Consider the following 24,499-nt stretch of genomic DNA (forward strand, 5'->3'; position numbering starts at 1 on the left):
TACAAAGTGATTCATATACAGAAACAGTTAATAGTTACAAGTAGGTTGTCATGTCACAGGCTGGAGGCTTTTTGTGCTTATTCTCATTCTTGTGATTTTTAATACAAAAAAACTGTAAGCTGTTTCTACCCGATCTAAACCTTCGATGTAAAACTAAACAAAAGAAGATATTTTAAGAATGTTGATAACCAAACAGCTGAAGGTAGTCTTGACTTGGAAATGTCAAAATATGAAAAAAAAAAAAATACAATGGACGTCAGTGGCTACTGTTAATTGTTTGCTTACTAATATTCTTCAAACAAAAATTTCTTTAGTGTTTAACAGAAGAAAAAAAAGCATGAGGTTTGGAACAACATGAGGGTGAGTAAATGATTAAATGATAGAATTTAGATTTTCGGGTGAACTATCCCTTTAAAGGGGTCATCGGATGCAAAATCCACTTTTACATGTTGTTTGAACATAAATGTGTGTTGGCAGTGTGTGTACACATCCATCCTATAATGATAAAAATCTATCCAGTGGTTATTATTTAATCCCTAAAAATAATATCCCCTTTTTCAAATGATGGCATTCTCAGCTTCTTGTCTGTGTGACATCACACAGAGCCAGGACGCTCCCACTATAGTTGACTGACACCACCGTCTTACCTTATACCTGCCCTGAGTGAGCTGTAACAGTCCGACTGCCATTGTTTCGACGCCAAAGCAGGGACGTAGACAAGAATGTTTCCTAAGCAATTGAGGTGTTGTATTGATGGTTGTAATAATGAAAACAGCATTTATTCCCGACATCTGAGCCACGGAAGATACAGAGGATTATGTGATCCAGCTTCACGTACAGCAGAAGTATAAGGGTTTTTTTTATGCATCTTTGCAAATCGCCTTTCCTAATAATGTGCTAGTTAGCAAGTTTTGCGGCTAAAGTAAACAGTCTCTCAGAGCACGGCTTGTCACCCCACAGAAGAGAGGGGCGGGGTGAGCAGAGCTCATTAGCATTTAAAGAAACATTCATCAAAAGGGGTTGCTATGAAAAGAGCTGATTTTGACAAGGTAAAAAAGATGTTTTTACACACCCACTGAGAAATTTTAACCAAAGCATGTTATAGACTTTTCATTAAGAATCATATCAACTTGTGGAAAATGGGTATCCGATTAAACCCTTTTAAATATCATAGTTGTCTTAAATAAAATAAATTCATTTAGACGTTAACAAATGAGCCAGTTGTAATCTATAATTTATGTTATTTTTTCAGTGTTTTTTTTTTTTTACTCAGAGCAGCTAAAATAAATTGAGGCATCCATTACATGTAAGGGGTTCACAAATTACCATCTAGTGTTTTTCTAATAAATTAAATGAAGTTTAAACAAAGGAATAAACCGCATTGTTTCATTTGGCTCCTAATATGGTCATCCTGAGCTTAGTATGGAAGAATGTACTAAGCAGTGAAGAGGAATATCAATATATCAGATGATGCTTACTTTACCACACATTTCCCCCTAACAAATCAGCTTCATGTAGGCATCATTTATGAGTTGCAACACTTTTCAAACATAAACCAAACCCTGCGTAAGCTAATTCTCCCTTTTGCAGTACTGTGCCGTTGTCACTATGTCATGGCATATTTACACATATAGAAGAGGGATTTATTACAGTTTCGTTTCACCATGTTACAACCCCACGTCATGTGTTTACAAGAAAAAGGCCCACGGCTGCCAGCCTCTGCTCTTAAAAGGCAGCCATGATAAACAATCTTAGGTTTCCCACAGCGTTCAGCCCATGACCAGACCTTTTAAGACTGGAGCACTGATGCTGTGTTTACTTGGAGGAGAAGGGCAAAGGGAACCACATGGAGAGTGACAACTACACATCCAAATAGCAACCTGAGATCCACGGCTGCACATCAGGAGAGAAAAAAAACATGATGGTCTGTGTCTATGTGTGGACACAGCTGTCTCTAGAAGCACAAATACGACAAGTGTTTGTCCAGCAAACTGTGAGGTGCCATATGGTCATAAGGAGAACCACAGAGCAGAAAAATATTTAAGTTTATCCGTTTTGTCTTTTTAGAAAGGAAATTAAATTTGTCAGTTAACTGCATTTTAGGAGCAAAAACATTAGGAGGCACCAGAAAACAGAATATTTCTTGATTAATGTTTGTGTCATTAGCAAAATCCTCCATTTTGACATTTGGAGGTGACAGACAGAATTCAAAATTGCAATAATTATCTCTATTCCATAACACAGACACAAATCAAAACAAAAATTACATGTTGAGTGAAAGACTGACAGACACATTGACATTATACTCTGTCTCATTTCACAGCAGGACAATCATCTGAAAAAGGCTTGATGTGACATTGGGTGCCTTAAAAATAACTTTCATGGGAAATTACAGAAAGTGTTGGGAAATTACAGGCCCATTCACACCAAGAAAAATAACTAAAATGATAACTACAAAGATAATTAGACTATATAGCGTACACATGATGAACAATAAATTTGTTTATTATAAGCACACAGTGAAGTTTTGCGATCTGCCACTTTAAACGGTCAAGTCAGGTTGATTTTTATTGGCTGTCAACGTTTTAACGTTAATCAACTAGAAAAAAAAATATATTAAACAAAAAAACAATTCCAGCTATATTGTTGAATCCAACAATACTGTTCCTTTTTACCGGTATTGTTATAGCTGTGATGGTGACTTCGCCATTTGCTCGCTATTTCAAAGTCCACATCACATTCATAATAATAATGAAAGAGGAATCTTTTTTTTTTTTGTCTAGCTAATGGACGATAGAAACAATGGCAGCCATTCAGAATCCACCCAACTCTAAGATTCAGTATTTACATCTAAACAATGACTGACATAAAGCACCCCATATACTGTTTTGTGTTTACCATATGCAATGCACTCTATGTATGTTGATGTGTGAATAAAAGCCATAGACTGAAAAAAAAAAGATGGACAATGCATCTCCACTTCCTTCCACTATAGAAAAGTGGAGCCTATTCAGTGCCAATCCCACCGTTCAATAACTGGTTAAGGTTAAGGTCAGGTGTGGGGTAGATTTAGGGGTTAGCATTTGTGTAGCATATTGTAGGAGATCAACACTGTGATTGACACAACCAATAAAACCTTTAGAATGAGCTGTGGGGCAGAGTTTGCACTGAAGTGGATTGGGGGAAAAAATTGTGCATGTGTGTCATGTGCCTGTCTGTCAATGAGAGGAAGCCACGCCCTATTTTGGAGCTCCCACCCCTTTTTGGAGCTTCCGGCCCCATTTGGAGATCTCCAGGCTGCAGTTATACCCTTCTCGGCACCAGAGACTCCGTTAGACTTTGACATTGTCCGTCATTTCGACGGACAGGATCATAAAAATTTGTCATAATCTATTATTACCTGTCATTTTCATATTTTAATTATAAAAACACATTTATCTGCTTTTATTTTTGTTCACATTTTCATTTTTAATTATGAACCTACAGGACGATATAGGCTTATGCATTTATTTGGAAGAGAACAGATTAACAGATGAGACTCCGTAACTTTTCATGTTCAACACCACAGTGACAGCGATTTTAATATATTTTCATTTTTATGAACCAATATGAACCGATTTGGAAATCTCAATCGATCTTTTGGCCTAAGCTGTTTTCAGTTGATGAATGAATAATAGTGCACCTCCCATCCAATAAATCACAATAGGCTATGCTTTGTGTTAGTTCTGATATGAAACAAAGTCTCAGATTTTAAATTCTGTCCATTTCATTAGGAAATTCAAGCAATAAATACTGTTTTGGCGCTCTTTAATGTGGCGTGATAGATCGCTGTAGCTTCTAGGTACTCGCGTGTGCGTAATCAAAACATTCATGACAGTTTCATTTTTGTTCTGGATCCAGTGCTCTGCTGCCACACTGGAGCATCACTGATAAAAAAAATTCTGTCAGTGACGGACAATTTTCTGTTAACATGACCTCTGTGCAGCACACTTGATAAAAGCCAACATAAAATCTGTTCATCATATAATAAAGTGATCATATCTCCTCATAATACTTGGCTTAAACCACTCAATTCACATAGATTTGTTTTACAACGCCTTTATGACCCTTTTGGATTTTCACTGTTTTCTAATATTTCAACAGAGTGACGGAAACCTTTCATTTTAGTAAAGGGATCCTATTATGTTCTTTTACGAAGTCTTGATTTTGTTTTGCGGGTGTACTAGAACATGCATGCTTGGTGGTTCTAAAAACACATTATGTTTAACATAATTTACATTATTACAATACATTTCTCCCAGCCTGGCACAAATGGCTCAATTAGTTCCGGGTTTAATGAAGGCAAGCCTTCCGAAAAACGAAATGTGTTTCGTAATGTGCAGAGCGCACGTGAGCCGAATCGTGCTGCCAGAACAGACTAACCGATTCATGATTTAGAGATTTGTTATCGAATGGTGACCCACAAAATAAAAACTGAAGTAACGAGCCTGTTTTGAAAATGTAAGAACTAGAAAGTACAGATATTTGTGTAAAAATGTAAGGAGTAAAAGTTAAAAGTAGTCAGAAAAATAAATAATGAATTCAAGTACTGATACCAGAAAAATCTACTTAAGTACAGTAACGAAGTATTTGTACTTGGTTACTTCCCATCTCTGTTTGATTGGTTAGTTCTCCCAATGCATTGCAATTGGCGAACAGCTTAGACGGTGTTTTGGTACTGCCACGCCCCTTGTCAAAGAAGCAATTTCCGTGGACAACTGTTAGTGCAAGCTAGATTGAAGTGATTCTTACATTTTAAATATGAATATTTTTCTCACAAAAATGCATCATTTCGTTACAAGAGGCCTTTATTGACCACCCCGGAGCTGTGTGAGGCACTTTTTATTATGGATGGATGCACATTATTGGACTTGTTTTGGACTGATGAAGAGAAACACCCGTCTATATCGTTCTAAAGCTTGGGAGTGCCAGGATAAATTTTAATACAACTTGCATTCATCTGAAAGAAGGAAGTCATATACACCTAGGATGCATGGAGTGTGACTAAATAATTCGCTACAGTAGTGTTAGGTCCTATCGTCAGCCTGCCAGATCGCCGATACATGATATTATCGTGCTAATTTATTTCATTATTTACGTACTTAGTTTCATTGCCCAAAATCAGCTCCAGCATAAGGCTAAAAGCAGCCTAACATTATCAAAGAACATATCATTGATTAGCCTAGCCTATTCTAGTGCAAGTTTAGGCATTTTAAAAAACACTTGCATTATAAGTGAAGCTATCTACACTGTATGATGAATTAATCTCTTAACACACACTGCACACGTCTGTGGTGCATTACAGCTCCGAGGCGACAACTGGGGTAGATTGCAGCTTCGGTATGTGTTTCGACCCCCTGTACTGCACACATCTGTGGCACGTTACTGCTCTGAAGCGGCCACTCTAATCAATCCTTGTGTTTATAACATCGCTAAAGGTAGGCAAATTCCTCACCTTGTCCCTACCCACCCCCCAACAATTCGAATTTCCGTAGGTGGGATATTCTAATGGACTGCATTATGACATCATTGCATGCAGAAAACAAACGCTGTAGTCCAAAGGAGCCGTTCGTCGTAGTTTTTGAAAAGAGATTTTTAAAAAAATGAAATATCTCCCTTTGGAGCGGAAAAAAAGCGAAAAAGCTTAATAGCACCCCTTTAAAAAATGTTCATTAAAATACCTTAGTTCATGTTTTGAAGATTAACCAAAGTTTTATGGGTTTGGAGCAACAGGAGGATGAGTAAATGATGAATTTTTAATTTTGGTTGAACTATCCCTTTAACTTCTGAAGAGTAAGTTGTGTCTATCTTCCTGGAGCCCACCAAAAGTGTCTATTTTGAATGTCTCCCTTTTTTCACATTTCAGGTCTTAGGGTTTCTAGTAATGAGCTAATTCACAAGTTCCCCTGCCCATCCAGTCCTGATGGTTAATAGTAAACAAACTTGCCTGGCTGTCCTCAACAGAAGGATCGAAGCTGAGGCTCGGCTTGAGCTCCAAGTTCAACTCCCCCATTGCAGTACTGCATAGAGGGAAAATAACAGAAATACAGGACAAAATGGGGAGGTGGAGGGATGCCAGAAGAAGTGTTGCTGGAATGGCGCAATAACTGCTGATTATATAGGCTCATAGTGATGACGGACAGAACTGAATGATTAGTCACCTCCTGAACCTGTGTTAGGAGCTTCATTAACCTGAATGAGGTGAGTTTGATTAAAGAGACATGCAAAATGTGCATTGCTGGCTGCTCCAGGAACATGAAAACCACTAGTCTATGATAAGGTTAAACCTACGGCAAAGCAGTTGAGAGGCATGTAAAACAGTTCTTTTCAACTTTGGTCCTGGGGACTTACTATTCTGCACATTTTGTATGTCTCTCTTAACTGACAGAATCATTTGAGTTCATGGAGCTCTCTTCTAACGAGGTGATGACCTGAATCAAGTGTGTTAAATAAGGCATGTAAAATAAGGCATACAAAAGTGTGACTGGAGTTAAAAACCACTGCTCTAAAAGCTGTGGACAAATTGGCACTGACATCTGCTCTGCGTGTAGTAAGAACATTGATATTCCAGTCAGTGTCATTCGATGAATCCTCAAACTGCCCAAGCTGGATTCTCTTTATCCCTTTAGGAATTACCATTTATAAATGGCAGGACCGCTGGGAACATGTTACAGCTGATGAATTCAGTAAATTTTAAAGCAGAAGGGATGGGGTACATCATGTATAGTAGGGACCAGGTGAAGTCAGGTACAGTGGTAGGAATATCACCATAACAAAATTGAACTGCCATCACACAATCTAGAATTAAGTTATTTGAATTATATGGAATGATACAACAGACCAGCAGACAGAGAAAACTTTAAATTAAAAAGTAAATAAATTCAGTATTTTAAGCATGGACATTTTAATGGTGATGATTATTTCATTTATTGCAATTGGGAATTTACATCTCGCAATTCTGACTCAGTCAGAATTCCATATAAACTCAGAAAATCAGAACTGCAAGATATAAACTTGCAATTCTAAGAAATAAAGTCACAATTTTGAGAAAAAAGGTCAGAATTGTATATATCAGAATTGAGATATAAACTCAGAATTTTGACTTTTTTTCTCAGAATTGTGAGAACTCGCAATTATGAGATATAAAGTTGAGTTTATATCTCGCAATTCTGACTTTATAACACACAGGTGTTAAGTCAGATTTATGAGACAAACCCACAATTCTGAGAACATATCAGTCTTTTGTTCCTCTCAAAATTGGACTTTATAACTTTATAACAATTGCGAGTTTGTATCTCACAATTTTGAGAAAAAAATTGAATTGCAGAATTGCATTTAAAAAAGTCTGCATCGCAAGGTATAAACACACAACTGTGAAAAAACTCACAATTCAGAATTCAGAGTTTTTATCTCACAATTCTGACTTGATTTCTCACAATCAGGCAATTCTGAAAAAAAAAAAAAGAAATGAATTCATATCATAGCTAACTTTATAACTCAGAATTGCGAGTTCAGATCATGCCATTCTTACTTATAACTTGCAGTTGCGAGTTCATCTCACATTTCTGAGAAAAGGTCAGAACTGTGAGTTTGTATCACGCAATTCTGAGAAAAAAGTCAGAACTGCGAGAAAAAAAGTTGCAATAACCTTTTTTTTTATCTTTATTTGGCAGAAACAGGAAACCATACATACCACAAGGCTGTTGAATGTTTGATTCTGGTTGGTTATTCCAGGTCTGTCAACCACATTACAGTTCCATATCATTTAATCTTTTTTGAGTTATTTCAAAGATCTCTACAGACTACAAAAAAAAAAAAAAACCTGAAACTAAAACTGAAACTTAAAACGTACAAGACATTGACCAAGCAAACAAATGTGACCATCAATATGATAAATGACAAATTATTTCTGTCAACAAATGATATTATTTATGGAAAGCATGTTTTCTTTCTCCCGCTCTCCTCTCTTTGCATGCACACACAGGAGTACTGACCTCAGAACTTACAAAATTTAGAAAAATATGCAGCCCTATGTTAAAGCAGACTACAAATAAAAAAACGGAAACTCAAGTAGTTTTAACAGTTCATTCATCGTTGACATACTGAATTCCATTTTATTGCATCCTATTTCCGTCTCTCTCCATCTCCAGGACCAGTATTATTTATAGCTTTATATTTCATTGACAAAAACCATTCAGGCCTTGCTGGTGCTCCAAGGCATCTTACAGCAACCTGATCTTTCCCCAGCATCCCCCTTTTTCTGTTTGACACAAACCAGCAAGCAGCTTATAACTCACAACTTAAACAAACCACAGACATTTAAAAACTCTCTTCCTCTTAATAAGCACCTCAACATTTGTTTGGCAAGCAGCTGGTGCATTTAAAACTTTCCAAGTTTTAAATGTGAAAAGTAACTTAATAAAACCTGTTGGTTACACTGACATATCGCTGAATTATAAGAATTTATGGCTGGTTCTGCTTCACACTGCTATTGCTCGATTGTTTTTCCAAGTGTTTCCCTGAAATAACATGGCAGGTAGTGCTGACCCAGACCTAAGGTCAACAGAACTTTTGTAGCAGGTAATTTTGTACGCATTATTTATTTCAAGACATTTACTAATTTAGGCAGAATATGCAATCAGACATGATGTTTATAAAGGAGACTGAAAAGTGTATTCTTTTACATTGTGAAAAACAACAACAACGAAACTTAATACCAATAATAAACAGTACAAATATATAGAGGAATTATTGGAGGACAGGGAGGCTGGTGTAAGATTCAGGTATTGCATAACCACAGTGATTTTTTTTTTTTATCTTGGTGTAACAGCTGATGGGCACAGCTGCCAGAGTAAGTAAATGGCGTAAGTGGGTTTCCTCTACAGTGCCTTAGGCCACTGATGCTCCTCTGTATATGCACTTTACTCTCCATATAAAAATGATTAGAGAATGGCAATACACAGTCATTCTTTATGCACTTTAGTGCGAATAAGAGCCAAGACTTAAGGAATATTCCAGGTTCAATATAAAATTCATTTCAATCAGCAGATTTTGCAGCATAATATTGAGTACCACACAAAAAGCTTGTCACAGGGTTACTAGGCAGTAATTAGGAGTTTATCGAAGCAAGTTAATAGTTAATTAGTTAGATGGCGAGAATTTGGCCTTAAAATAAAGTATGACCTGAGACAAAAGAATAATGTTAATGACGGAATAATGGAAGTCATTATAAAGTATTACCAGCACATACAGTTTATGGAAGTGATATAAACAGCTGCTGTCCAAACACAGCTGATGAGAGTGGTGTGAATAATATCACATACAATTCTTCTTGAAAAAAAAAAAGCCAGAAGGACAGGAACAGGAAAGGGAACAAATAAAAATGAAGAATGCGATGGAGAAACAGATAGTGTCATACAGAGGTCAAGATCTTATTAAGAAGACATTTGTGCTGCTTGCAGGTTGTTACAAAAATATACAGGAAGAGAAACATGGACTGGAAAACATGGCTGGAAAAAAACAATTTTTTGTGTGTGACAAATAAACGGTCCACTGTACAGTGTTAATATGTGGAAATGTAAAGGAAATGTTTGCATTGTCTTTTTCTTTTAGATGTTTTTTTCTTACAGTAAAAAGAGATAGAGTTTACCAACTGACAGAACTAGGTAGATTACCTACAAATTGTAGATCATTACTGATTACAGAATAAATAATGAAAACTGTAGTTGGTAACAGTTTAGGTTACTCATTTAAGGTGTTGATGTATTCTAACTACTTTTTAGATTACTTTTAGATTACTTTTAAAATCAAACTTGTTTTAAACTAACATTAAACATACCATATTAATAAAAAAGCAAAGAGCAAGAAAATATATTCTATTTTTTATATAAACATCATAAAATGCATTAAACATTACATTACACCAGGGTTTCCCAAACTATGCTTAATGTAATAACTGCAATAGGTTTGTGAGTTGATAAAAAGGTAATCATTCATTAAAACATAAAAATGTCAAGTAAAAAATTATTTAAAAACTTTAATACTAAATATATTAATATTTTATTTGTTTACCTACATGTCAGTGTTACCACTAACAAGCATCAGAGAACTGTAAACATGAGAATGTGTTATTAAATTATGTGAAATCCTTTCAAGTAATTTTTTAAATTTTATTTTAAGTGGTTTTGCTGACAAAAACATTTGGGAATCCCTGCAATATATGAACAAATATTAATAAAAAAAAAAAAAAAAAAAAATTACATGTCTTCCAGGTTTTAAATATTTCTGTCCGGACTTCCAGAATCAACAGTTTCTTAAGGTCACTGGATATGATGAGTGGTTCACAACTGTATATCAGAAATGTTTAGTAACTTTTTTCATACATGGTCTAATTGCCTGAGTATATGCACTTTTATGTCTCAAATTCAGAAGCATGGCTTGCAAATTTATTTACACAACATTTGTGAATATATTCAAAGCTAAAGGTGTGACACAAAGTTTAAGAAAGAAAATGTAAAAGAGAAAAAAGTATTAGTGAGAATCAATAAATTATGAATAATTTACTGCCATTGTGTGAATATGTAATCATGTAATCCCTAAAAAGTAACTGTAATCTGATTATAATCTTATTTAAAAGATAATACACTCTAATTACAGTCTGATTAATTAACCCAATCCAGAATTAATCCAGAATGTTTACTTGTGAATGCACTACATATCATATTGCACTTGCTTTTTATCCTTAAATTCCTCTTTTGCACAATATCTTGCACAACATTATACAGTATTATGAAAAGTACTTGTATAATCTGTCTTGGGTTATGTGTATAGTCAAATGTTTATATGTTAGATTACCTTCTGTAAGTTAGCTATGTGTAGGTTTAAAAATTGCTCTTTATTGTCTATTGTTGTATGTTTATATTTATGTTTATTTATGTAGCACTGTGGTCCTGCGAGACACGACATTTCGTTCCACTTTATGTCCACACATGTAGCGGAATGACAATAAAGCTCTACCTGACTTGACTTGACTTAAAATATTGTACGATGTCTACCTCCCCCTGGTGGGTATATATGGTAATAAATTTTCAGTTACATTCACCATTTGGTCCAGTCAGGAAAAGGGGGCACTCAGCCAGTTACAAGCACAAACCAGAAAATTGTGTGACAGATAAAATCAGCTAGAATCTGTAAAATGTGCCCTGCACTGACTAAGCTATTTTATGTAAAAGGCGTTTACATACAGTCCACAAGCTGAAATAATGGCTAAATTTACACAGTTATCCAGTTTACATACTCTTTATTCTTAAAGGCAGGGTGGTTCAAAACCATTTTTCATTATAGGTTGAAAGTCTCTTCACATCCCGCTAACAATAACTAAGTTAACTGATCTAAACGTATTTACATGTATTATATTGTCTGTGGAAGGTGTAGGACCATAAAATGTTTGTCCAATCATATCCCTCGGTCTAAGTTCTACAATAGGCTGTCCTACCTCCCTGTCAGCATATGTATTTGCTTACATAAGTTCCATGCAAATACAATATATTACATGAGGTAATCTAACAGTGTTGAATTCAACTCTACATTCACACTGTCTCTCATCATGTGGCTGGTTAGCCTCTAATTTGCCTGTGCTCCTTCATGTGTTTTGGAGGAGGTGTGGTTTTGGAGAGTAAATTGCAGGGAGGGTGGGATCTTATGCTTTCAAAGCTAGCATGCGCTAGCCTCTCTGAAATCGCCTGCCTTACCTTTAATCTTTGTGTTGTTACCAGTAATGGGAATAATGGCGTTATAAATAAACAACATTAATTTTTTCAGTAACGAGTGATCAAATTAATTACTGTATCACCCATTATTGACAATAAAATGTGGCATTACTACAATTTATTATAATAAACAGTATTTGATGAACCATAAACTGTAGTGTAAAGGAACACGACTAGCCGTTGCTTTGTCTCACACACATGCAAAGAAAGATACAGAGCGAGAGAGTCTTGCAGGACCATGCAGGACTGATGCACTACATGTAAACAATATTCTTTGTTGTATATTCCTGTCAAAATAACGGAGTTCCTTTGGAATTCTTCAGCTTTTAAGAAGTCTGGTGACAAGGCTAAATGTAGATATCTCCAAAGAAAGATCTTCCTATCCAAAAATCAGATTGAGATATTCATAATTAAATTGCAGATATCTTTAAATGAGTTTTGACTGGGAAGAATTCCAGTTCAAGATTTCTCTTATTAACTTTTGATTAGTCAAAAATATCTACACTTGTAATTTGACTAGTAATAAATTGCTTTCAGATATCTAATAATGTATTTTGGATATCTTTAAAAAAAAAAAAATCAAGATATCTTAAATTTATGACTAGTCAAACACCAGTTAGAAATATCTCGAATTATACTTTTTACTAGTTGTAATTCATTTAGAGATATCTCTAGTTTAATTATCACTAGTAAAATTGTGATTTAAGATATCTTTAATTAGAAATATGCCTCGTACAAAATCAATTTTAGATATCTTTAATTACCAGTCAAAACTCATTTGTAGATATCGGAAAATATTTTCCAGTGGAAGTCAATGTAAGAATATGACTAGTCATTATAGCATTGTAGATATCTCGAATGTATATTACGACTAGTCAAAATAACATTGTAAATATATTCAATGCATATTATGACTAGTCATAATCACATTTTAGATATCTTAATTCCAATTACGCCAAGTCAAAATTGCAGAATAGATATCTGGAATTGGAATTTTGACTAGTCAAAACTAAATTATCACTAGTACGGCAAGTGATACTTAATGCTAAAGCAGCTTGCCATATTGCAATAGTATGCTACAGCAAGCAGCGTCACGACGCCAAACCATCGTCATAGTAGGATTCTACATTCTTATCCGGTAGTTGCTTTGGTAACTCGCGTAAACAAATGGCGTCCAAGATGATCTGAACAACACTTGCTACTGCTCATTTGTTTTGAAGCTACGATACCTTTTATTTGATTGAACGTTAGATGGGGAAATTATACATCTAAAACGAGCATGTTTGTTTGTATACTAATAAATTATCGCATTTAAACAGTTTGTTCGCTAAGATGGATGACGAGCCTTTTTCTACATTGCTTGCTTACACGAAAAGCCCTAAAACATCCAGAAGAACAACTTTTCAGGCATGTTGTTTTTGTCAAATCATTGGTGTGCTCCAAAGTAAAACATTTCTTTAGACGTCAGATATATCAGTCTGTGTCTCAAGGCGTAACGTTAGTGACCTATCTAGACAGAGTTGCGGCGCGTTTTAAATTGAAAGTTTGTAACTGCAAAAATACTCCCAAATACTTTTTTGACAAGTGCATGTTGTTGAATTTCAGGATGAGCTAAAGAAAGCTGTGTCTGCTAGAGCCAACAGGCAGAGTTACTCTGATGACTTTGAAGATGACGATGATGAAGATGCTAAAGATGGTGATGATGACGGTATGTTTTACAATGCCATGCTTATGTAAAATATAATCACTGCATTGTATAATACTGAGCTTTAGTAGTAATGTTTGTAATTCAGTTTATCTTATTTTTCTTTACCTTTATATTTGAATTCAGCAGACATACTTAAACTCCTAAAGATACAAAAACAGAAGAAAGAGAGATTTAAAGCTGGGAAGACAAAAGGCAAAATCAATGACTTCAAGCTTTCAGATGATGAAGAGGAAAATGTCAAACCCAAAAAAGTATCTTTTATGAAAACCAAAAGGACCAGCTCACCTGTGCACTTTGAACATCTAAACACCACAGGAAGTGCAGATGATCAGCTTAGTTCTTTCCATTCCACCCAGTCCAGAAATACTTCTCAAAGTCCAAGCAATTCTTACACTCCAGAGAAAAACCAACAGACAGATTCCCCTTTTTCCTCTCTATCTGACAAGTTTCAACCAGAGTCCACTTCACTCCAAAAGGATGAACAGTTAAAATCAGTGAAGTTGAGGAAGAGTCTGTCAGAATCTCCACTGCCATTAAACTCTGAGAATAGCCATTGGGAATCTTCCGTCCCTCTTACATCAGATGGCTCTCATTGGGATAGTCCGATACCATTGCCTTCAGAAAAAGATGAGGACAGTCAAAGGATTGGTGAAGATGGTGAACTACCCATTCCTCAACCCAGGGAGAGAAGTGTTAAACCAAAACTCTCCACAGGTCAGGGCAGTCTTTGCATGTGTGCAATTGTTTAATATCTGTGATCTTTGATCTTTGACAAGTTACCAGTAATACTACTATTTGCTTTGTGTTTGTATCTTGAACTACTGGTTGCTCCCAAGTGATCATGTTCTGTTTTGAAATAATTACTTCTGAAAGGTTTCCAGAGCTAGGGCTGATTTTTATTCTGATTCTGCCTATAAAATCAGCTTAAGAAATGTCAGAATCTAAAATACACTTTCTTTAATGTAAACAGATCTTGCTCAAGACATGTCGCCCAGACCCAAACCCAGGCAGAGGACAGCAAATATGTGTGACATTGGTCAGTTAGAAGAGGAAACACAAGCAGAGTCCACTGCCTGCAGCAGAACAGCCACATCCTCTATGTCTATAGCCCTTTCCAACACATTCTCTTCTGAGAAGAGTCACACCTCTACCAATGATAGTGTTATGGTGAGAATGTCTTAATGATAGAAAGACAAAAAGTGCCAGCAGAAAGCCATTTAAATGCTGTAAATGCTAAAACCCAAACTTTTTTTTTAAATTGCAAGTATGAGTATGTACAGTATTACAGTATTGTGGTAGATAATATCTCCAGGAGATGTTTTGAAATACACTTGTTTTGTTTTATCATCCTTGTGTTTACTGCAGGGTCCAGGTGAAGACCAGGCCATGTCAGAAAAGTCCAAGGGACAGTCTTTTTCGACAGCAGAACAAATGTCTAAAGCTCCAGCCACCGTAGGCAGTGGTATGTGCGGAAATGAATTTAGACTGTTTTAATGTTCAGAGTCTCTGTAGTAATGAGATTACATTATGGTATATTGGTATTAGTCATCTGTGACCTGACATCTAATAGTCTGAATTATAGTTAAGTAGATATTAATCATTTTAAATATGTAATTTTCATTCTAGCTGCCTCAGAAGAGAGCAAAGAGAGAAATTACTCAACATCCTTTGAAGAAATGAATGTAAGTTAGATTAAAAATGAAAATATCTTGTTTTTATTAATTAATCTGAAAGATTGTTTTCTGAAAAATGGCATCAGTGTCAGCATTATACAATTTCTGAATGTTACTAAAGGAAGCAGTACCCTATAAATTAAGGTCTATTAAGTGCCCTAAATGCTAATGTAATTCTTAATTAAATCTGTCTTCACATTTTTCCAATCAGGAGAGTTCCCAGGGTGACCTTGACCACACATCAACCACTCTAAGCAGAACATCTAGAAAATCAACAGACAGGTTAGTGAATTTGTTTAATACATCATGCTGTATATGTGCATTTTGTGGACTTTTTTTTTTTTAATCATGTTCCATTTGACGTTTACACATCATTTGGAGGAGGATGTTACAGTATACTTAAATGAATAATGCACCAAAAAAATTGTCTCTCATTGTTTACTCATCCTAATGTTGCTCCAAACTTATACGACTTTGGTTTATCTTTGAAACACAGTTGAGGATGTTTGTAATGAAACCTGAGAGAGTTCTGAGATTTCTAAAGACTGTGCAAAATCCACATGAATTAAGTGAGAAGTTTGTTTTTTGGAAGAACATTACATTAACATGATTTTATTCAAACTGGGTCATGAAAAAGTTTTTTTTCCATCTTGCCTTCCTGAAGAAAACATATTTTTAATATAATAAAACATTTTTATATTTGGCCACTAATAACCATTTTCATAATTTTAATCATATCTGTAGTTTTTTTAATGCTTTAACGAATAAAACATAATTTAGTGCACCATTAACTCAAATGCATCAAACATTGAAAACTCAAAGAGAAATATCTTCTGGACATTAGACCTTCAAGCTCTCGGTCTTAAGTTCCAGAAAATCCAAGAGTTCCTATACAGCAGAGTCTAAATACCTGGGAACACTGAAGATTTTGGATCAGAAGACACAGGAGACCCAACAAGTTCCAAAAGCAGCAGATTCACTAAGAGCTGCTGTGTACCAGGTTAGACTAATCATAATAATTAAGGAATTAAAGGATAATAATTAAGAAATTAAATAATATAAAATCACTAATTAAATTATGTATTGAGACTGACTTATGATTTATTTAGAAACCCTTTTAATGTATCTAAAATGTGTTTGAATACATTAAAAACCTTAAATTTGTTTTCTGAAAAGGAATGGCTAAAAAAGAAAGAAGAAACTTTAAAAATAACACAGAGGGCAAAAAAGCAGGAAGAGAAATTGAAAGAGGAGAAAATTCAAGAGGTAAGATAAACCAAATGCTTAATATGCATTTCTTCTGCAATAAAGTCATTGAATTTATTAGTTGCCACAATCCTGGAATGATTTGTTAAATATATATAATTTTTCTACTAGGAAAAGCTTGGTAAAATTGCAGATGCAAAGGCTTCTTACGATGCCTGGAAGGAGAAAAAAGGTGAAGTCATTAGAAAGAAAGTCAAAGAAAAACAGGAGGCAATCAAGCAACAACAAATGGAAATTGATAAAACGCACGAAAAAAGGAAACAGCAAAACAGGTCAGTTTATTCATTGGTAATTATCAAAATTTATCAGCAAGTAAAAAGCAAACAGCATTTTTCATTGGCTAATATAGCATTTTGTTTATTAGAAATACTGTACAAATTTTACTATATTAAAAATATATTAAGTATTTGTTTTTTTTGTTTTTGTTTTTTGTTTTTTTTTATCCACTACACATGAGGTCCACAATACTAGAACTAGCCATTTTCAAACAGCCATACTTTTAAAAAAAGAAACAAACATCATTAAGCATTCCCAGAAAGACAAAAAGATGTCTGAAAATTATATACACTCCACTGCCAAAACCACATAAAGTCCAGGGTGGCACTGATCTATCTAGGTGGTCGGGATTCGTCAACCCAGTCAAAGCTTTTGGGATATACTAAAGGTTTGAGGAAAAGGTCTGAGGAAAAAAAAAAGAATTAATTTTGTGAACCCTTTCTGAACTCTGTACTAAAAGCCTTGTGGAACAGACATTTGTCGAGGTATTCAATGTCGCATCCATTAGGAGTAGCGTTCTCTTGCCACCATGCCAGTTAAGGCAGAATGCCATCTCTGCTTTAAATCACACCATTACTAAACTGCATATTATAGTAGTTTCTTTGATTTCAAGGCATTTTAGATTCCGAAGTTTAGCCATATTCAGATCTGTCAAGTCTGTATTTTTGTCAGGGGTTTCAGGTCTGCAGGCTTTACTCATCATTAGTTTTTCTGTTGTGTGTAGCTTAGGAGAAAGCAGTATCTGTCCGGAAATACTGGGATAATACATTTTTGCTGATGCTTTATTATTTATAACCATCATGCATGCAGAATTCTTGACTCTTTATTATTAACTGTAAGACTGGGGAATCTTTGTACTTTGTAGAAATGGTATCAAGCTACAAAACCTATAATTGTAGATACATTATATACCGCTAAATGCAATTTTGGTGCCATCTTTTACATAAAGATGTCACTCTAAACATTTTGAAAAACAGGTTTTTGAAAAGTGGAAAGAGGAGCATGACAGTATCCTTAAAGACAGGATGAGACAAAAGAAACAGACTGAGAGAAGACAGAAACTAGAGCAGGTCAAAGAGAAAGAAGAGAGGAAGAAAGACTCCTCCTCTGCATTCACTGAATGGTAAGAAAGACATTTTCAGTTATATACACAATACTAATTTATTCCTTTTGTTTTGTTAATTAGCACACATTTGGTCATGCTCAAGTCACTCAAGCAGTTATGTGCTCTCTTTGTAAAGCCTTAGGTTACAGACTGACATTAATGACCTTGTTGTTGTGCAGAACACGACTTTCTGTTAATTGCTTTGCATATTACAGGAGTGATCGAAAGAAGGATGTTATTGAAGAGAGGATAAGGGCAGAACGCAAGAAGGAGAAGATAAAGGAAGTGGAGGAAACATATGAAAAGGAGGAAAAAGAAAAAATGGCCTTGGAGATGTATGAGAAATGGCTGGTATGTTACAGCAAATTTCTGTACTAGTTAATAAACAGACAGCCTCCCATGAAGTTTACACATTATTTTTCAATTACATGTATCAATTTGCTCTGTAAAAACAGTTTGTAGAAAAATGCTTATAAATGAAATTGATGTTTATGCTTTATTAAGAAGTTCTTAAACTAAAATATCACACTAACTAAATCATCTGTCAAAAGTCATTTGGCATTTAATTGTTAATGTTAATCTGTCAATATAACTTTTATAACAGATGCTTTGAGACTGAGGCATACGTTTTTTAGTTTGTTTTCATATACATTAGTTTTCAAATGAACATGCTGTGAACAAAATCTTTTCATTGTTTTCCCTCGTTAGATTGATGTTGAATTTATATTTTCCTGGTCATTTTATTACAGAAAAGAAAAGAGTTTCAACAAAAAAGAGAGAAAAAAGAAAAGAGGATACAGGCTATTCTTCAGGATGAGCCCCCTCCACCCTGGAGCCCACCTAATAAAACTATCCCATTTGGAAAATGAGCGTTATTTCATTTTTATTTTTAACCTGCTCTTCGACATTTGATAGAATTACATTTCAGAAAGACTCAAACCATAAATAAATCAATATCCCTTAATGTAATGCAGTAACACTACATGCCATTTTCATAAAGATGTCTTGACGTTATAAAAGCAATTTTAAGATATTTGTTTAAATATCACAAATTGGGTCCTAATCATGGCAACTAAAGAGAAATTAGTCAATTAGTTTTATAGAATTGCATTATATGACTAACAATGCCTTTATTTAAAATCGTTTAAATTTGTTTTGTAATGTGTTCAATTGCTTTTTTTGTTTTTAATGAACTTTTGTGGAATTTGTTTACTTGTTGACAAAACATTCAAAGTTTGGACCTATTGTTTGTTGTGATGGTAAACTTGTGTAATTTATTTTTCCTATAAAACGTATCTTGTTCATCATCAGGGTCTTGTGGTATTTCTCCAACTCCAGTTTTTCTGCCTTCTGGGTCATGCAGAATCTGTATACTTTGCGCAAGTGATCTCTCTAAAATTGGTCACAAAGGTAACCCTCTTCACAGATGGTGCTATAATGTTTCAACAACTCATTGGTTTCTAGGAGCAAACCAGCACCTTTTGCCATACCAATCAACATCCAGCTATAGTAAATAGAATAATATAATAACCTTTATTTATCCATGTAAGAGGGGGAAATGCAGTGTTGTGGCAGCAGCAAAGACATTTAAGGAACAGTTCAACCAAAAATGAAACCACAGGCCATCCAAGATGTAGGTCAGTTTATTTCTTCATCAGAACAGATGAAATGTAGCATTACATCATTTGCTCACCAATGGATCCTCAGCAGTGAATGGGTGCCCTCAGAAAGAGCTGATAAATAACATTAACCCACAAAACCAATCCAGTCCATCAATTAATGTCTTGTGAAACAAAAATGTATGTGTTTGTAAAAAACAAATCCACAATTAAAGAGTTTTTACTTTTAAACTGTCGCTTATGGCCAAAATACAAGTCTTCTATCCATAATCATAATAGCATTTGAAGAGAAAGGTTCAGAATGTAAGATTGACAGCTAGCGGTTGAAATGGGTACTGCAGTCCAAATTTAAAATAGTGGAGAGAGACGTTTCTCTCGCTTCCTCCTACTCAGACTCGACGCTCTGGGTTTGCCAGATTGAGGACACGCGACAAGCCTTGCAGTGTAATTTGATGAGTTGATTTAATGTGTTTTAATGTTCCTCTGTTCATAGAGCATTGTGCAGTATGTAATATTGCCAACTAGCGGGTGAAATGGGTACTGCAATTCTGGGAATCTGCCAGAAACGCATTTTAGAGTGGAGTTACTGGCAATAGCCTTATTTTTCAGAAAAACAGCTATGTAAAAATAACATGTTTCCTAAATATCTACAAAAAAAATTACGTTAATTTTTTGGCTTAAGAAGAGTCAAAAACACAGCACCTTTAAAGAAGTCTTCTTCATAGATTTGTTTATTACAAACACAGCTTTTCACTTCACAAGATATTAATTGACAGAGTGGAGTCGTGTGGATTATTGTGGTTTTTACCAGCTGTTTGAACTCTCACTCTGACGGCACCCATTCACTGCAGAGAATCCACTAGTGAGAAAAAGTAATGCTAAATTTCTTTGAAATTGTTCTGATTTAAAATAAATAAATAAATAAATAAAAATCTACACCTCGGATGGCCTAAGAGTACATTTTCAACAAATTTTCCACCCACAGAGAAATACTAGAAACTAATGTTAAGCCTATTCTTATTATTTAACCTATTGTTAATTGTTAATAGGTTAATAGGCTTATTGTTAAACCTATTGTTTTAATGTTTATTATGCAATAAGAGCAAATCAGCAAAGAATGACTATGAGATGGCACCACTGGAGATGCACATGCTGAAGCTTTAAGGCTGAAGCCATCTGCTTGAAATAAAATCTCTAATGCAGCAAGATGTCTATAGATAAATCATTTTGTGCAGAGACAATAATTCAATATTGAATTGTAGATATTATAGTAGTGGCTTTTGGGACATTCAAATACAGACAGGGCAGTAATTGACAGAATCAATACTCTGAGACCATCGTATTCTATTTTTATGTTGTCCCCTTGTGCTCAGTAAGTATTGATTGGCCTGCTCCTGACAGTTGATTGATCTTTCATGGGCCAGTGGCTATCAGAATTAGGATGTGGGGCTTGATGGAATAAATGACATTTGTAAACTATATTTCTTTGTTTTTATAGTCCGTAGGCTTGTCAGGTGGACAAAAACATACAATCCCTCTCTAATTTAAAAGTAAAGCCTGTTTCATAATGCAAAAATGTGGTAATCATATAATTCTAAATAACAGAGAATGTCATAGTACAAACTATGTCCAGTAATATGGAACGTGAATATCCATAACAGACAAATTGAGACACTTGCCCACCAGGCAGACTTGTTGCTCTTATATGACCTTAAAAGACAGAATATTTGTTTTAAGAGTATTCAGTTTTAAAAAAAGGAAACAGTTCACCCTTGGACTCAAAATGGTTCTGTATTTCATAGCTCCTGAGAGCTCTTATTGTGAACAATGTGCAGTACTAGAGACCAAGTAACCTAATTACTTGCGAGACATGGGGTGTCTAAAACAGAAAGCAGCTGGCTTGCTGCCTCGCTTCCTCACTGCCCAGTAAGATTATTGATTCACACAGCATTTTTGTGTAAACCTTTTATATTTTTGCTAAACTTGTTTCAGAACCAGCTTTAAAGGCACTAATATATTAAATTTAAGTGAATTTTAGAAACAACCAAGCAAATACTTTGACTACAGTACTTGTTTTTCAACAGAAATTAAATCAGTTGAAAAACAAACAAACAAACAAAAAATGACTTTTCTTCTACTGTACTGCATTATTTTTGTTCCTTTGGGTGGTCCGTCAAATTCTGTTATTTTAGTATAATTGAGATACTATTGAAGTTTTTTAAACATTTCATTTTGAATTAGATTTTATTTTTGTATTTTTCATTTACATTCAAATTTTAGTTTTAGTAAATTTGAGTATTTTTGTCATTTTATGTGTTTTTATGTCTATATACTATATTATGTATTGTAGTTTTATTATTATTTATTTTTCAGTTTTAGTTATTTTAGTACATCGAGTTAAATGGGAAATGATGCTTTGTTTTTATTTCAAGTAGTGAAAAGTCTGAATCGCATGCACAAAATGAGTGATTTATAGGCCTTTTTAATGTTCCATTTTACGTAAAATAACATTTACTCTCACAGGAAACAAACACTAGAATATATTCAACATGGGAATCATATATAACCAAATACATATTACACTATAAGGGAAAAAAATACAATATTCCAAAGTCACCACAAATGTCTCGTAAATTTGTCAGATATCAGACAATTTAGGTCCTTGCACACTAAGTCCGTAATTTTCATATGCGTTTTTTCACATTCGTCAAAACTCGTCAAGCACTGAACGTCACAGTGGCTCAGAATTGACAAAACACGTCTCAAAATGCTCACAACGTGAGGTCGTATTTATTTTTTATTGTGCAGAAATTTCAGACTCAGTGTGCGAGGACCTTTTAAGTGTTGAGTCTTTAGATTTACAATACTTCTTTACAATCAATTTTTTTTTTTATTTTTGTCCATATTTTGAACACATTTTGTAAAAAGCAGATGGGCATCACAGCAGTGTGTTTTCTTGTGTGAAAGCCACACTGATTGTACTTTGGTTATTGCGTGTACATTTCTCCCTTACTGTCTCTCTGCTACAAACCCTTCTCATTCCATTGTTTAACCTTCCACACTTGAACACAGCCATAAAAGATCTTCTATAGTTCCTGTTCATCCAGCCATAGAGAATGGGATTGGCAAACGTGGAGCACATGGCCACAATATGGAAAGCTGTATAGAGCAATTTAAAGTCTTTCATTTCCAATATACTGCTATCAATATCCACAGCAAGTTGAAAGGCGTGAAACGGTAGCCAGCTAATGGTGAAGACCACGACTACGGCCACCAGCATTTTTGTCGTCTTCTGTCGCCGTTGATGACGATCGCTACGACCACCACCAGGGCTGACGTGATTTCTTAGCTTGTTCCAGATCCGAGTGTATGCAAATGAAATGATAGACAACGGCAGGCCGTACTGTAGGAAAAACATTGCGATACTGTAGATGGTCCCATCCGCACTACTTCCAGGCCACTTCTCGGCGCACCCCTGAATCGTCTGCTCAGGCGATAAGTCAAAGGTCACATATTCACGGAAGATAGCTAGAGGACTGGCAAGGATTGCGCTTGCAACCCATGTGATCACAATGACGACTATGCACATGTCTTTTGACATCTTGGTTTCCATGTGGTAGACAATGCTACGATATCTGTCCAGAGCTATAACGTTGAGTGTGATGGTCGAAACATGGACCGCTAAGCCTTGCGCGTATGGCAACAGGTAGCACATCACCTGTCCAAATTTCCACTCTCCATAGAGTGTGTACATCAACGTAAAAGGTAAACACAACGTGTTGACCAGCAAGTCTGCTACAGCCAAGTTGACAATGAAATAGTTAGTCACCGTGTGTAAATTTCTAAACTTGTACACAACATATATGACCAAGGAGTTCCCGGTCACGCCAAAGACGATGATGGTGCTGTAAGCTAAAATCAAGATCACTTGAACACCCACCAGTTTTGTACTGTCTTCCAGACCGTCTAGTAAGACACTCTCAACTTGGATAGTGGCTGGTGTAGAACAGTTTGTGGATTTAATTTCATCTTCAGATATGTTCATTTCAGTTCTTATATCCATATTTAGCATTCATTCACTTAAATCTGTTACTCTGGAAAAAAAGTAAGAGTAAAGTGAAAATGAAAAATTATTCAAAATATGCTGTATTCAAAACAGAAAAATACAGAAAATTATTTATTATTAATTATTAATGAAAGAATCCAACAGATATTAAATGCTGGTCCTCTTATTATATTATCAGTCATTAAAAATCTTCAAGAATGATAAATTATAGAGATTCAGGTTAGGATCTTATTTTCATGCATAACATTGACATGCATTGAAGATTTATTACATAAATTAGTATATGATTATTTGCATATGTACGTTTGCACGTACTGTAACTATTAATATGCGGTCAATAAATGCGGACTTTGGATTCTGAGTAAAACAAAAAGTAAAAGAAAGAAAGAAAATAAGGCTGTGCATAAGAGCACTATTTAGGAAGGAAATCATTTTCGAAAAGAGTAATATAAGATTTTAAAGTGTCTTACCTTATTTAAGTTGTTCAGTTTCATGCAATTTAAGCTCACGTTCGTATCTTGCAGAAGAGAAAAAATACACCGAATCCATACCAAATTTATCACGCATAACTCAACGACAGACGTCCAGAAGTGTCAATAACACGAGTCCGAATGAATTTGATGCACTGAAGGAAAAGCACCGCTTCCCTGAGCGTCTGCTGGGAGTCTACAAGCTTGCTCTGCATGATCTTTACGTGAGGAAATCCAGGAGTGCTCGCGAGATTGTTGATTGACAGCGGACTTCATAAACAACAGTTTGCTTTATAATTACAACTATAATATAAATCTTAATGCTAACAGATTAGTGGTCTATGAATATGTAATTATGTTAATTCAGATTTCTGGTCCTTGACATTCAAATTTTAAAAATAGGTCTGCGTTTAATAAACACTAGTTTAGCCTATATAATTTATGCTAGTAATGTTTTCTAATGTTAATGAAAGTTACTGCAAAGTGTTAAGTATATTACGCTCATTTAC

General features: G+C 35.0%; 2 protein-coding genes across 2 annotated transcripts; one reads left to right on the plus strand and one right to left on the minus strand.

The window, feature by feature from the left end:
• Positions 1 to 12,947: 12,947 nt before the first annotated feature.
• On the plus strand, positions 12,948 to 19,121 carry map9 (microtubule-associated protein 9). Its single transcript, XM_051111224.1, is given in 14 exon segments — positions 12,948 to 13,214; positions 13,413 to 13,515; positions 13,639 to 14,229; positions 14,486 to 14,682; positions 14,881 to 14,977; positions 15,142 to 15,197; positions 15,400 to 15,470; positions 16,033 to 16,049; positions 16,052 to 16,188; positions 16,365 to 16,454; positions 16,566 to 16,726; positions 17,680 to 17,853; positions 18,051 to 18,186; positions 18,585 to 19,121. Coding segments are annotated over 14 exon segments (2,025 nt in total). The 5' UTR covers positions 12,948 to 13,139; the 3' UTR covers positions 18,705 to 19,121.
• Positions 19,122 to 22,347: 3,226 nt separating this feature from the next.
• On the minus strand, positions 22,348 to 24,115 carry npy2r (neuropeptide Y receptor Y2). Its single transcript, XM_051132935.1, has 2 exons — positions 23,991 to 24,115; positions 22,348 to 23,548 (listed from the first exon to the last, which is right to left on the minus strand). The coding sequence occupies exon 2, from the start codon at positions 23,524 to 23,526 to the stop codon at positions 22,393 to 22,395; it is 1,134 nt and encodes a 377-aa protein (XP_050988892.1). The 5' UTR covers positions 23,527 to 23,548; positions 23,991 to 24,115; the 3' UTR covers positions 22,348 to 22,392.
• Between the last annotated feature and the right edge of the window lie 384 nt (positions 24,116 to 24,499).

This window comes from Labeo rohita, chromosome 1 (assembly GCF_022985175.1).
Source record: "Labeo rohita strain BAU-BD-2019 chromosome 1, IGBB_LRoh.1.0, whole genome shotgun sequence".
In the NCBI taxonomy this organism is placed as follows: Eukaryota; Metazoa; Chordata; class Actinopteri; order Cypriniformes; family Cyprinidae; genus Labeo; species Labeo rohita.

Excerpts from the sequence above, each read along its gene's own strand:
- npy2r (XM_051132935.1), bottom strand. The coding sequence starts at position 23,526 with ATGCTAAATATGGATATAAGAACTGAAATGAACATATCTGAAGATGAA.